The following is a 13,188-nucleotide window of genomic DNA, read 5'->3' as shown; positions in this document are numbered from 1 at the left end:
TGAATGAAAACCATAGGTTTGTCCCCGTCTGGATTATAGACTACATTTATGCAGCTTTAGTCAAAAATGCGATAGATATATTGTATAATATATGGTCATACTAAAATGCCAATCCAACGTTGTTGACACGACGATATAACCAAATTAACCAACGTGTTGCCTTTGATCTATTATCCGTATTATCAGGAATAATAGATGAAAAGACATATGATACTACAGTAAAAAAAAACATTTGGAGTTAAATTGATCTCGGTAAAAGTTCTGAAGCAAAATCTGTGTATAACAGAATAACTAATGACTAACCAAATGATCGAGAAAGTTTGGGAATCGAAATGTATGATAATTTTTAATATAAAAGCAATAATTAAAAATCTAATTTTTTAATAATGATTTCTGTAAATTTAAAACGATATGATCTTTTTAACCCCAGTAATCATGTTTAACATTAAAAATCAGCTAAGAAACTACGTATTCAGTTTTGTAGTTTAAAATGATGATTTAGTTTTGATCAATATGTGTAACACATTCAGTTTTAAATTTTGGAATTTATTTTAACATAATCAATTTTGATCAATTTGTGTAAATTTAAAATGATGATTCAGTTTTGACCCATAAAATGACATATGAATAGAAAATAGACCAAACAAAACCAAAATTGTGTGGTCCAGAGCTTGCTCGAGTGTGTAAATAATTCTCCATAAGGGTTAATAATGCCAAAGATCAAACTTTACCATATACGAAAATGTTTGTAGTTTTCTGTTGGCCAATGTAGATATTAATTTGGAAAACTATTTGGTTTGTATATATGAGATCTACATTGTTACAAAAAGACAATCCCTAATTCATAAATTAGGTTAATCTGAATTCAAGATATAGGCGTGAAGCTTATTCCAGTTTTGGATTTAGCTGGTTCATCATTTTTGGTTTAAAATAAGGATGTTAAGCTTATGTTTGCATTTTATGTAGTATCGTATATTATAACATGTGGAAAATTGTCGATTGTCCGGTATTTTAACTAATCCTACATAAAATGATAAAGCTAAATTACAAGCACAATCATACAAACAAAAGAATATATAGATCACGAAATCCACCTACTTATAATATCCTGTGTCAAAAATTGCTCTACAAGTATTAAGTATACATATATATGTATATATATATATATATACAAATATCTAAATGTGCCGAAACATTTAAATAATAAGGTTACCTAAGTTTTATTTATTTTGTCAACAAAATTAGTTAGGTTAATGAATTGAACTCATAAGATTAGACAACAACCTCTATAACTTTAAAACGTTCGTCTTTAATTCGTGAATTTGTTCTCTATGTTTTTTTTTTGACGAACATTTAATTTGTTCTCTATGTTTACTCTTGAATAAAAAAATTCGACTAAAGGCTTGATATCTTGTGTTTTTAATAGATTTTACCATTCATTTATCATGCATTTTGATCATCTAGGATAGCATTTAGACTTGTTTAGTTTGCATTGCATTGCATTTGTTCTTATCAGGTGATGGAGATGCCAAATGGTGACTTTGGAGCAATTGGAGGTGGATTGGAGGCAAGATTGGTGTTTTTCGAGTTCATGGCGTGATGACTAAGTGTCCCAGCGGCTTCATGTGACAGGCAGCGGCATTTTGACCTTGCAGGAAGCCGATGCACATCACCCAGCGGCCTAGCGTCACCCAGCGGCCTGGCGTCATGACGAGAAGCCGGTGCAGAAGTTCTGCTGAAAATTCTAAGTGTTGGAGCGGCTTTTGGTGCAGCGGTTTCACCAAGCCGCTGGAGAAAAACACACCTCCCTGCCCAACTTCGACTTCTCGCAGTGGCCAAGTGACGACGCGTCAAAAACCAGCTGTGATGTCACAGCGGCTTTTTGCATCTCCAGCGGCTTATTGGACGCGTCAAAAACCAGCTGTGACACTTAGAAAAAATATTCACATCTGTTTTTACCAACTTTTACCCAAATTATCTTGGGTCAACCCAGGTTTGTTGGGTCGACCCAGCTCGTTTTTAGGCTACTATAAATACTCTTTAGACCCTAATGATGGGATTATCTTGTTTTCTCTTAAGAACACATTGAAACCTTGAAGAAAGATTGAATCTTTAGTTTCTTTTCTTCTTATTTCTTTGTGATTGTTGGATTAAACTTGCTTCTCAACATGATTTCTCTTAAATCAACCATGGGTTTAAGGTTAATCATGAAGATTAGTGAGTAGACTTCTTTTGGATTCATGGGTTAGGGAGACTAAGGGTGATTAAGCTAGATCTAAGGTGTTTTAGTATAGATCTCTGTTGTTCCTTGCTTGTAGAGTGTTCTCAATGCATCTTTTGAGTTGGCCTCTCAAAAGTTGAGCTTTAGGCATTTCCCACCCACAAGGTGTTTGATGAAATGCCTGAACCAACTCTCCTAAGCTTTTAACATACTTTGCCAAAGAGATTTGTTGTTAAAGGTGTTAAGATGGCTAGTAGACTTGTTCTCCATGATTGCTTTTGTAACATTCAACCAAAGAGATTTGATGCTTGAGTTACCTTAGTAAATGAACATTCATCTAGAGATAGAGTTTGTTTAGGATTGTGTCTAGGCTTAAGGTTGATAGATTGATTGAAAAGCTGCCACCTTTAGATTGAAACTTGATCACCCAATGTCAATTCCCTAATCCCATGAGTCCTCTTGCTTCATATTAAGAAACAAAGATCATTTCTTTATTGCATTACTACTCTAGTTCTTAGTTCACTTCACTCCACTTATTGATTGCACTTAGATTAAGCATGGTCTTGCATTCTCTTTGCTTTAGAATCACTTAGGATTGGTTCGACAATCTTTTACACTACAACATTTGATAGAGACCTGAAAAGTTCTGTTATCAAATTGGCGCCGTTGCCAAGTTCTAAGTTGATTTTGACATTGGGATTTAGTCACTTGCTTGAGACTAAGTAAACTTACACGAGGATCAAACTGGGTAATATTTAAGGGATTGATACGTTGAGAATTGTCATGGTTTTGGTTTAAACATTTTGGGACTAATCTTTTGAAACTGTTTCTTTCAAAGGGAAACATACGTTTTGTATTTGTGTTTGTTTCTATATGTAATTGTATTTATATATAGTATATAGTATATATAATGTAAATAGAAATGCTTAATTATCAACATTTTGTATTTATATATATGCATGCCAGCTTTACGTCTAATTTAATTTTTTCTTGATAATATAAGTAAGTGGAAATGTAAATAAAAATATTTAATTATCGATGTTTATAAATATGGAGAAAAATAATTAATATCAGACATGAAAACGTAAATACAAACGCAAGAGGCTGGTGTTGTCTTAGTTGTACTTTCATTCACATTTGCTTTTGTCATTTGTAAATTATGTTTTGTCACGATTCTCAAATGTAACACTCGCCGAACTTCCGTTGTGTTTAATTTTAACTATATGTATAAATTCTTAAATGTGGTTTACACGCCTTTATATTGCAATTTCTATTTTTCTCATATGTACTTACCTAAGTTTGTATATATTGATATAATTATTCTGGTGTTGAAAGAGATTATCTGTGCTAAAGCAACAGTTTGACGTATTGAATACTTGACCCTGCACTTTTTCAGAAGTCATAAAATCACCACCATTTCTATTTTGTTTGATTCTCTTTGTTCTCATTTGTTATTTGTTAGCGTATCTTTATCCATAAAAACTATTAATTATAAACAATTTGAACTAGTTTAATGGATTTTCTCATAGGCTATTTCACGGGTTCTTATTTGAGAATCATTTTCATTATCTTTTTAGTTTTGCTTTTTCAAATTCTGAAATACTCGTATGAAAAAATTCTAATAAAATCACGCGAAATCATCTACGTACAAAAATGTTTTCATGAATTTAACAAAAAAAAGTATTTTAAATTTATAATGCTTGAATCTGAACTAATATTTGGAGTATACATATACCTCCCGTTGATTTTATAGTAAACAAAATAAAAAACATCCGGTTTGCAAGAATGAAACCATTTAATCTGAACCACGAATATATGAGAATATCTTCATTTGGTCATGAAATATACTGATATAGTTTTGGATATATTTTTTGAGTTTCCTCTTTTCCCTGCTCTTTGTTAAATTTAATTGATTTGAATTACAGTTATGATAAGAAAAGGAGTTCAATCATATATATGATGACATACACATATGATCTACAAAACAATAAAAGACAATTTTTTCACAAAAAGTAAGAATATTCAAAACACAATTGGACCAGAAAGTAAAACATGGGTAGGCACATATAAGATACATATAGGATTGAATTATAGAAAAGGAACTATAACAGCCAAGAAAATCTGAAAACATTTTCTTGATTCTGCTAGCTGCTCTATATATGTGCCTACTCATGTAAAAAAGAAGATAAATTCTTGATTCACATCAGTGAGACATTCACATGGAATCATCACATCAGTCTTTTTAATTCAAGAGAGAGAAACAACAAAAGACACAACACAAGTTGCTCTGTCTCTCTCTTCGCCACTCCATGTGTAACGTGTAATGCAATTTGCTTATTCTTCTTAAGCTTAATATTCTCCATCTCTACTCTACCTGCTCCTTTTCCATGGATTCTTAAGTCTCATTTCTCTGTTTAAATTAACAAAAAAATGATTAACAAACAATAAAAATTAAAAAATTAAAAAAACAAATACAAAAAATGATATCTACAACGTACCGAAAGATTTCTTGCAATGAAGAACGGCTTCGTAAATGGAGCTCTCTGAGTCACAAGATCTTCTCCAATAATAATCATCTGCAACACTTATTCTTGGCGACGAAGTCATTTCATCTGAATAAACTCTGCTTCTAGACAACGTCGTTAGACGGATCCTAGAGTCGGTACCGATCCCTCCGGATGATCCAGCGGTTCTACATCTCCTTAATCTTTTACACAATGGCGTCAAAAACAACAAAACCCATTTCGAAACTCTTCTCAACTTTCTACAAGAAGAAGGGGACTTGCTCTTAATGTCACGTGTCTCCATCTTTTTCTCCGATTTCGCATCCAACTGCTCATATTCTTCTTCCGTAGCTGCTGACGTGGCTTTTGATAGATAAGGCATGACGTAGCCGTCACGGAAAAGCTCGTCCGCGTGAACTAAAGAGTTATCTTCGTCGGAGAAAGAGACAAAGTTATCAAACTTGAAGCTACTTTCGTGGGCTTTGTTGATGAAGAATCTTCTAGAAGGAGGCAATCTTGGGTCCATCTCTATGAAGGAAGAAGAAGAATCTTCGTAGGTTTGATGATGATCATCAATAGAAGCTTCCAAAGAAGAACAGTTGACTACCCAACTGTAAGAGAAACTGTCTATAGGAACTAGTGGCATTGATGAAGCTTCTTGTTGATTTTCTTCCATGGTTATTTTTGTTTGTTTGGTGGGAGGATATATATGTTCTTCAGTTTTTTCAGAGGTTTTTGTTTGAGCCAAAAATGTTTGAATGGAAAACATATATTTCAGTGTATATATATATAGGAAGGGACATACACACATATTGAAGCCAAGATATATTATATTATAATTTCTTGTAACGGTAATATATTATATTTATGTGGTTGGTTTGGTAAGAAACAATAGATATTAATAATTGGAAAGGGAAAAGAAAAGAAAAGAAAACATAAGAGTTTGTGAGCCCATCTAACCTCTTATTAGTTATTATGTGCTGTTGCCTTCACTCTTTTCCTCTTTTTAATATTTATCTTAGTTTATTCTTTTTTGCATAGACAAGGTTCTTTTAATTATTTATCCCAAGCATCATTTTATCTTTTAAGTAGTCTCAATATCAAAACGCTACCCATGATTATAACTTTTTTGAAGAATATCAATATATATCACTAAAAAAACGATGCATGTTGACGAATATTTCATGGGGTTTGTTGATTAGAAAGAGAAAAGAAAAACAAAACGATTTGTATGAAAGACATACAAATAGCATTAAGATAAAATTTCCTAATTTCCGGAGTTTTACGAACAAAGAGGACCACGAGTTGGAAATAAAAGAAAAGAACGTAAATAAAGAAAACTAAATTTAAAAGTCATATTCATATATAAGAAAAAGAGTTAAAATTTTTAAATACAAAATTAGGAGATCGGAGGAGAAAGAGAGAGAGGGGAGGGGGGGGGGGGGGGGGGGGAGAGACAGAGGTCCCGGAAGTGTCGGGGTACGAGACGAATGTTGTCGAAAGTTTAGGGGACAAAAGCCGAAAATATAAAGTGACGTGGAGACTCATCAAAGACTTATCTCTATAGGCCATATTGCATGGTCTTTTTATGGGTTACGTTAGTTTGAGATACTCAGGAAACAAGGTTTTCATTTTGTGTATTTTTTTTCATTTTGTGTAGTTGAGTAGTGCATTTAATGATATGAATCTCTCAAATCTCGAAGGGAATGTTTTTTGGTCGTCTACTGATGATAACAGGGAGTATAATTCATAACACTGAGACATAAGTACAGTGTTACATGTTTTATTTTTATTTTTCTGTCAAAAATATAATTATGGTTCTGTTACAATATAGTTATATCCTTGTTTTTTTAACGTCTTTAACTTCATAGATACTAAATAAATGTAACTAATTACATGAAACATAAACTACAACAATCATGTCATTAAGAATAATATTAAACAGACACTATTAACATGGGAAAATCACATTTTAAACTCTGGGAATGTCACTTTATAGCACTTTAAACACTGAAGTTTTTTCACTAGCACTTTAAAACCTGAAAGTGATATTTTTAGCATAACAAACCTCCAAACCAAATAAGTGACCGGTACTGTTCATTTTGTGATGAGGTGTCAGTTTTTTTTTTGGTTTTCTAATAATAAAAAAAATAAAATACATGAAAATTGGAAAAAATTCAAATAGTTGGAAGTTCAAAAAATCTAAAATTTCAAAAATATAAAATTAAAATTTCAAAAAATGTAAAATTAAAAATTCATATTAAAAATATATATAAAATAATTTCTTTTAAATATGTTAATTTTACATAAAATATATATTTTTTAATTTTCTATATGTTAGGTTTTGGTGTGAGTGAAGCTTTTTAGATAAGTGACATTCATTTTAGTTTCTCTAAAGTTTGACAGTAATTTATTTAATTTTAAAGTTATTTACTGTTTTTAAGAACTTTACTAATAAATTAATTTCTTTTAAAACAAACTTAAATTTACTATTTTTTATAAATAATACTAATAGATATCTTAACAACTTTGTAAAATTTACATAATATAATTATTATTATTTTTTCTTTTATATATTTTTAAAATGTATGTCTTTTATGTAAGAAGCTCCACTCACACCAAAACCTAATATATAGAAAAAATATATTTTATGTAAAATTAACATATTTTTCAAAAAAAATTGTTTAATTTTTAATTTTTAATTTTGAAATTTAATTTATCGATTTTTTGAAATTTTGGATTTTTTTAATTTTCAATTTTTTTTTGTGATTTTTATTTATTTTTCGATTTTTTTGAATATTTTTTATTTATTTCGTTATTATTAATTAAGAAAAACTGACACCTCATCACCTTCAAATGAACAGTACCGGTCACCTAGTTATCTTGAAGAACAAGTAACTTCGTTGGAGGTTTATTATGCTAAAAGTGACACTTTCAAGTTTAAAGTGCTAGTGAAAAAACTTCAATATTTAAAGTGCTAGAATGTGACACTCTCAGGGTTTAAAATATGATTTTCCCCTATTAACATGATATTTCTTAACTCATTTATATGATAAGACTGATCCGCTAATTTTTTCATCTTCAATTTTGGTCTCATTAGATCTATTTTACTACTTATATATTTTTGTCAGTAAACACTTTTTATCTCTAAATAGATCATTAAACGTGATTCATTTGTTACATCACACTCGGTCTCAAACACTCTTGATGCAGGAGATAATATGCTTTGTTATAACCCATGTTCAAAAATGTGCCCGCCTAGCCGCCTAGGCGCTATTCGGAGGTTGACCACAAAGAATTTGACCAAATCGTTGAAGTTAGGCGTTGATCCGCGTAAGACCACCTAATTCCCGCCTAATTCTGAATTTACCGTCTAGAGCATTTTTTCTCGTTCACATAAAATTAAAACACGATTAATTATTTTTAATCATTATTAACAGATTTTGTGTAATTATTCATTACTAAATAATTACAGTTAGCTATTAAACCCAAAACAGACATACATACTGCATTTAGAGATTTTTTCGTACCAAACACACTATATTCTAAGTGTTCGACAAATCAAAATGAGTGTTTAAAATTATATAAAAAGTTATATATTTGTGTCTAAAAACTTGTGTTATCATGTTTAGAATTAGTTAAACATATTATAAATATATTAAATTATATTTAAAATTAGATCCCACGTATTTTTCGAATACTACCCGATTTTTTCGATAACTCGTTAGACTGGGACTTACCGCCTGACTAGCACCTAACATAATTTTAAACAGGAGTTATAACTGTCCATAGCATTGATATTCTTTTTCTTTGGAATTCTTTGACATATCTTCATCGCTTAACAGTAGCTATTCTTCACTTCTCTTCAAATAAATGGTTCTTCATCATCTTATGATTCATTAATGGTATTAAGAACACTGAATGACGCTCTTTTTTATCATCCTTCATTACCCTCCAAACCAAAATCCCCCACTTTGAAACCATCTGATAGAAAATTGTTCATATCCCCTATATATTAAAGGAGATGCATTTTGCATTAAATGCGTTCACATTAAAATTGACACGTGGCGGCTTCATAAAGCTTTTAAAACAAAGACGGTGACATGGCGACGTTAGAGGACTTCTCAAAATTTTTATTGTGTTTGAAACACAAAGTTTCCTTATTTACTTTTACTAATCGGACACAAACTTTTCAGAAACAAATCGATTACGAGTTGTTCATGACCATCAAAGGAGAGCAGTTAAATTTAGATATTTATTGTCAATTGTTAAGAAAAAAAATGAAACTAAGACTCTTAAACCAGATACGAAGAGGATGTGCTGTTAAGCAAGACGTTTATTAGTTGCTACGACTTCTAAACGAGATGTGGTTGCTAAGAATCCTAAACCAGACACGAAGAGGATCGGTTGTTGAGCAAGAGGTTGATGACTTGCGAGGTTGATAATCTATCAATGGAACATAGAATATCGTAAGCCTGTCGGTATCAAGTTGATATCGTCTATTACTCTAGGGTTCTTCGTACTTTGTGTTGTACTCTGTTTTTGTTTCTCTGTTTATTTTTTCCTCTGTTTCTTTGTACTCTGATTAATGTTCTTCTGTTTCCATAATTTTAATTTAAGTTTAAATTTATCCCGTGCTTGACGAAACCGAAAAACTCATTGACTGGATTCATGTTCAGACAATTGAACTTGTGTTCTGATATAAAAATGTTTCCGTTTTGTAGATTGTGTTGTTTCCACGAAGGACATGGTTATATGGGCCAATGTAAAAGTATTTATTCTCATTTACAAAATATTTTCCTACGGACAGTGTGATACTTGTGTGGTTTTTTTAATAATCTCAAATAATTTGTCAAAACATTTTCGCAAGGACGTTAATAATGTTCATAAAGACTTCATGACTTGATGAGTAGTTTAGGATGAGGAGTTTGGTCTGTTTCATGCACGTACATTTTATGAGTTTGGTCTGTTTCAATTACTAAAAAGCTCATGCACATACATTTTTGTTAATTGGTGCGTTTGGTCTGTTTTACTAAAAAGCTCATGCACGCACAGAGGCTTTGGTTTTCATTTGGTGTATTTTTTTACTATATTGCAACTGTCTTTTACAAACGTTTTGAGTTATGGTTTATAACTGATTAAACTGAACAAAATTGATCCAAAGTAAAAACATGTAAATATGTAAAACATGTAAATATGTATATATTTATAACGACGAATTAAAATATCTATTTGTTATATAAGTTGAACTATAATTATAATTTAAATCACTTGAACTATAATTAAGTAACAATTCAATGTAATTGAGACATTTTATTTTCATAGTCTTTTTTTTTAACATTGCCTAAATTGAAGTAAAAATTATAAATTTGATGTACAAAACCGATTAGTTGAAGTTGTTTATAACTTTTTTTATCTTTAAACAAACAGAGATGTGTTCAACTAAAGACATATTAATTTGATGAACACTTAATAAGGAAGACTAGAAAAACTTTGCTTTGTGCTTGTGTTTTGTTTTTTTTTTCAAATGATCTAATTTTAGATTTGATTATTTTATTAGATGATAAAGCTTTTTTTTGTTTTTTATTCTTTTATTTAAATATATAATATTTTTTTAATAAATGACTTTTGGATAACATGACTCCTAAATTTGTATAATATATAATATGATCTCAAACTAAATCATTATGTTTTTGGTATAAAACCGAACAAACTGAAAACCGAAGGTATATAAACAAAATTTAACCGAAGTAAATATGGATTTAGAATAATAGTTATATTTTACTAATCCAAAATACCGAAAAAACCAAACCGAAACCAATCCGATATCCGGATTGAATATCCTTAATCCAAATGAAACCGAATGATTGTTTCATTCTCCCAAAATATAATTAAAATAATAAATTTATCCCCGAATTAATGATATGATGATATGATATGATATTTACGATAGAAGCATTTATGATTGTTCCGCTAGATATAATTATTATTTTCTTTTCTTTCTTTAAATAAAACCTACGAAATTACCATAAATGACTAATATATATATGACAATTAATGTTTCTAATAGTAATATTTGATAACAATTTATATCTCCTCCATCATTTTTTGTTTAATTTATATTATTAATATAAATTAAACAATCGAATTAGCTATAAAATTAAAATTTAGATTTTCGTATATGTTATATTTGATTTTTTTTTTAAATGACAATAAATGACTAAAACTATTTAACTATTATGTTCAAAATTAATATCAATGGTTTAACACTTTTATTATAAAAAGATACAGATGATTTTAAAACCATATGAATAAAAAGTATCAATTAATAATAAAACAAATATATATATAGATTAAACTATATACCATATAAGAGTACATAAATATCTTAATTTTAAAAAAAATTCAATGAATTTTCAAGAACATTTATAAATTGTAAACTTATCAAATTTTTCACATTGAAAATTTTGTTATCAATGATTTAAATATTTTGTTATAAAACAATATGAATGATCATAGAACCGTATGATTGTGAAGTTTCATTTAATAAATAACTATATAAAAATAATATATAAAATATATTATTCTTAGAAAAGTAAATAGGTCCATCTTAATTTATATTACACTTTTTATTAAACTAACTATCGAATTGATAAATAATATACACAAACAATCTCGCACTTTCCTTAAATAAAAGCTATGAAATTACCTAATATGATTAACATATATATAAAAATTAATTATTATGAATAATGAATATTTGATAGCAATTTTTGTATCTTAGTTTTTTTATTAAAGATATTAAAAGTCACATTAACTATATAATAAAAACATTTAGATTTTTTCTTATATGTTATATTTTGAATTTTTTAAAACGTTTATAAATTATTAGAAATTTGAAGATCTCACTTTGAAAATTTGTGATCAATTGCTTAATTGTTTTTATTATAATAAGATACAAATAATTATAAAATTGTATTACATGAATTTTTATTTAATAACTACTCAAATTAAATAATATATATATTATACACTAACGATTTAAAGCAACAAAATTGGCTGCATCAATTTTAGTCGTCGAGTTGAAACCTTTCAAAACTATGTGGAAGACTAAAGTCAAAGTAATTCAATTTTGAAAATAATAAGATGATGGTTCTAAAATCATTAAAATGGTTCTCAATGATGTGAAAGTTAAATATTAAAAAAATTGTAGAACATATTTTTGTAACAAAAATGACTTATTGACCACAATACAGTTTTTATAGATATAAACATTGTGATAAAAAATTTAAGCCCAAATTGATTAGACTCATCATAAATTCAAAATAAATTTCGGTCCACAATTATAATTACAAATGTTCAGCCCACGATATCTTATATATATATATATATATATATATAATATATATATATATATATATTAAAGGAGAAACATTCTAAGAAATTTATTCACACTATAATGGAATGTGGCAGTCTCACAATGATTTAAGAATGAACATTGACACTCTAATAAATGTTTTCACACTCTACATAAATGTGTTTAAACTATGTATTTTATGTTTTTTTTAATATAAAATTCACATGTAAGGTTCCAAAAAATATGAATTTAAAATCTAATTCTACAATAGGATATTAAGATATGATAAAAAACAATCCAAAACCAACTAATATCTAAATTAGGGATGTTTGATATGCTAAAACCGAAGAGTATCGAACCGAACAGAAATAGATAATATGTTTTGTTTTGGTATATACCATTGTAACCAAATGGATGTAATTTTATAAAAACCGTAGGATTTGGATATGGTTTGATTTATAACCGAGTAAACTGAAACATGTAAATATATATATATATATATATATATATATATATATATATATATATATATATATATACATATATATATATATATTTATAACGACGCATGAATATCTATTGTTATATGAGTTGAACCATAACTATAATTTGTAAATCACTTGAATCACTTGAATTATAACTAATTAACAATTTACTGCAACAGAGTCTTCTTATTTTCTTAGTCTTTCTTTTTCGATATTTTTGCTTTATTTTAACAATAACTAAATGGAAGTAAATATTATAAATTTGATCAACAATTAGTTGAAGTTTCTTTACAATTTTTTTTTATCTTTAAACAAACAGAGTTGTGTTCAATCGAAGACATATTAATTTGATGAACACTAAATATGGAAGAATATAAAAGCTTTTATTTTATGCTTCTGTTTTGTCTTTTATTTTTATTCTCAAAATTTAGAGTTTTGATATTAATTCTAGATTTGATTATTTTATTAGATGATAGAAGCATTTTTTCATTAATTTATTTAGATGTATAATATTTTTTGATAAATAACTTTTTGACAACATGACTCTAAAATTCGTATAATATATAATATAATCTCAAACTAAATAATCATCTTTTTGGTATAAAACCGAATAAACTGAAA

General features: G+C 28.5%; 1 protein-coding gene across 1 annotated transcript; it reads right to left on the bottom strand.

The window, feature by feature from the left end:
- Positions 1–4,152: 4,152 nt before the first annotated feature.
- LOC108840530 (probable membrane-associated kinase regulator 6) lies at positions 4,153–5,513 on the bottom strand. The gene is made up of 2 exons (XM_018613359.2): positions 4,720–5,513; positions 4,153–4,631 (listed from the first exon to the last, which is right to left on the bottom strand). Exons 1-2 carry the CDS (start codon positions 5,492–5,494, stop codon positions 4,624–4,626), a joined length of 783 nt encoding a protein of 260 aa, XP_018468861.2. The 5' UTR covers positions 5,495–5,513; the 3' UTR covers positions 4,153–4,623.
- Between the last annotated feature and the right edge of the window lie 7,675 nt (positions 5,514–13,188).

This window comes from Raphanus sativus, chromosome 2, assembly GCF_000801105.2.
Source record: "Raphanus sativus cultivar WK10039 chromosome 2, ASM80110v3, whole genome shotgun sequence".
Lineage (NCBI taxonomy): Eukaryota > Viridiplantae > Streptophyta > Magnoliopsida > Brassicales > Brassicaceae > Raphanus > Raphanus sativus.
This window is presented reverse-complemented; position numbering and strand designations above follow the sequence as displayed.

Coding starts and splice junctions, on each gene's coding strand:
- LOC108840530 (XM_018613359.2), bottom strand. CDS start 5,494: ATGTTTTCCATTCAAACATTTTTGGCTCAAACAAAAACCTCTGAAAAA.